The sequence below is a fragment of the Penaeus japonicus genome, unplaced genomic scaffold, assembly GCF_977035675.1.
Source record: "Penaeus japonicus unplaced genomic scaffold, GWHDUDI00000001_assembly GWHDUDI00000001, whole genome shotgun sequence".
In the NCBI taxonomy this organism is placed as follows: Eukaryota; Metazoa; Arthropoda; class Malacostraca; order Decapoda; family Penaeidae; genus Penaeus; species Penaeus japonicus.
Genome location: NW_028234403.1, coordinates 53291216 through 53293715, shown reverse-complemented (window position 1 = coordinate 53293715; position 2500 = coordinate 53291216). Strand labels below are relative to the sequence as shown.

Genomic DNA, 2500 nt, shown 5'->3' with positions numbered 1-2500 from the left:
CATAGATATGCATATATAAACATATACATAAATATATCAAGACAAGCAACAACCCAGACCCGAGGGCTAAACAACAACATCACTGGTGTCTTTCTACTTACAAGAGTTTCCTTTAAATAGTCCAGATCCTTCTCGCTCTGAAGCTCAGGCAGACCGGTCGAGATCATCATCGCAAAGAGAGAAATGATAAAGGACCCATATCGACGCAGGATTAGGAAGGCCTGTTGTAAAGAGGGAGGAAATTAAATACAATTAAATAGCGTCTACCTTTAGTTGTTGATTTACTTTTATCCGTTTTTTCTTTATCTATGAGTGACTAATTATTTAAGTGTATGTGCTTATTCTCTGGTGTCCACTTATGAGTAACCGGAGAAAGTAAAGAGCATTTCATAATAATCATCAGTTGAATTTTGAATATGATGAATAAGAATCTTCTGCATATCAAAATATACACCTACCATTATATCCATCTACTGATCTAACAAGCTATATACAAGAGCCCATTTAAAAACCTTTGAACTCGCAAATATCAATATCTCTTGCGTCTCGAACCCACCTGCTCACAGTACGACTTAAACTGTATGAATTCCTCTGAGCGAGTCCGGCCTTTGGTGATGACGTGGATGAAGTCGTGAGTCAGGACAAAAGGCTGCCTCTCTCGCTTGATGCCGAACTTCTCCTTGAAGTGTCCGAGGATGTGGCCGAAGTCGATGTGGAACAGCTGTCCGTTCTTCATGATCATGATGTTGTCTGAGTGACGGTCAGCCACTCCGAGGACATACGTGGCTACGCAATATCCAGCGCAGGAAAGGGTGAACTCTTGAATAGCCTTGTTCAACATCGTTTCTGAGGTGTTGTGATCCTTCAGCCAGGCTGTGTGGACAGTGCAAAATCATTCATGAGAAAAGTTTCTCTGTGTACAGACAAAGTAAATATTGTATAAACAGCCATCCCACATATGTAAATCCAAGTTGAGTTCTGACTTAGTGGACTTTTCTCATAATGGATGTGAGCCATATGTAAGTTATTAATGCATTTAAAAGTTGTACATTTTTTGTTCTAGTTTTTGTTCTAGTTTTCAAACAAAGGGAAGTCTGAAAAGAAATTACTGCCATAAGAAATTACTGCCATAAAAAATATATACCTATACAAATTTATTAGAATTTATGGCATGTTATGCTAGAATTCAAGCACCACTGGAGTGGGAAATCTGGCTGAAGCTTTGATTTCCTTACCGGATGAAAACTTTGGAAATCAGAAGAGGAATAACGGTAAAACCATATGCAAATAAAATTAGCAATATGTATAGATGGGCATAAGTTGAACAGGTAGTAGTGAGTAGTAGCTGTATATCTAATAAAAAAAAAAAAAAAAAAGAGACAAAAGAAAACACTGAACTGCTTTACACCAAATCAAACTTTACTACCACTTCCAAAATATTTTTTAGATTATGTTCCGAAGACTCACCCAAGAGAGAACCTTTCCTGAATGCGCAAGTGGCAGAAAACACTCCCTTTTTCCTTTGTATATTGGCTATTGTCTCTGCATTCAGCACCACTTGGATAATACCCTCCCTGTTGTCTGTAGACATGCAGCTATATGGATTCATTCTGAAAAACAACAACAATGTAAGTACAAAAAACAAGACTGTCTGACATCTCCTCTTAAATTATTCTTAATTCTGTAGAAACACTCACAATGCTACTCCACTCTACATCCATACAATAATAAAGAACGAAATTCATTCCTCACACAGAAAAGAAAAGAAAAGAAAAGAGATAAGATAAGAAAAGAAAAGAGAAAAGATAAGAGAAGAAAAGAAAAGTAGAGAAAAGGGAAGAAAAGAAAAGAAAAGAGAAAAGAGAAGAAAAGAAAAGAGAAAAGAGAAGAAAAGGAAAGAAAAGAGAAAAGAGAGAAAAAAAAAAAAAAAGGAAAGAAAAGAGAAAAGAGAAAAAAAAAAGAGAAAAGAGAAGAAAAGAAAAGAGAAAAGATAAGAGAAGAAAAGAAAAGAAGAGAAAAGAGAAGAAAATAAAATAAAAGAGAAAAGAGAAGAAAAGAAAAGAGAAAAGTGAAGAAAAGAAAAGGAAAGAGAAAAGAGAAGAAAAGAGAAAAGAGAAGAAAAGAGAAGAAAAGAAAAGAAAAGAAAAGAAAAGAAAAGAGAAAAGAGAACAAAAAAAGAAAAGATTCTATTAAAAGAAAAAAATAATAATAATAATAATAAAGTTAGTACAATACCTGAGATCGAGCCCATGGTCCTTCCAGAGCTTGTCCATAATCTTGATCATTTGCAGGGTCAACATGTCCTGCCGAAGGTCGTCTCCGTACTTGTAGAGGAGGTAGATCTTCTTGCCGTGCGAGTCCCCGTTCTCAAAGACCAGCCAGAGAGGGGCCATCTTGCTGTCCTTAAATTTGCATTCATCAGAGCTGCAAAGGGAAAAAGAAATGGTAAGAGAGAAGGACAATGGGTGGTGATCTTCTGATGAGTTCTTATTGAGATTGA

General features: G+C 36.0%; 1 protein-coding gene across 1 annotated transcript in view; it reads right to left on the bottom strand.

Moving 5' to 3' along the window:
* The window catches only part of LOC122265748 (phosphatidylinositol 3-kinase 92E), a 20482-nt gene that overhangs the window by 4059 nt on the left and 13923 nt on the right, over positions 1 to 2500 (bottom strand). The window contains exons 13-16 of the mRNA XM_086548448.1: positions 2236 to 2424; positions 1468 to 1610; positions 557 to 873; positions 102 to 221 (exon numbers count right to left, since the gene is read on the bottom strand). Coding sequence (XP_086404574.1) covers positions 102 to 221; positions 557 to 873; positions 1468 to 1610; positions 2236 to 2424 — 769 coding nt within the window. The remainder of the gene's footprint in view (positions 1 to 101; positions 222 to 556; positions 874 to 1467; positions 1611 to 2235; positions 2425 to 2500) is intronic.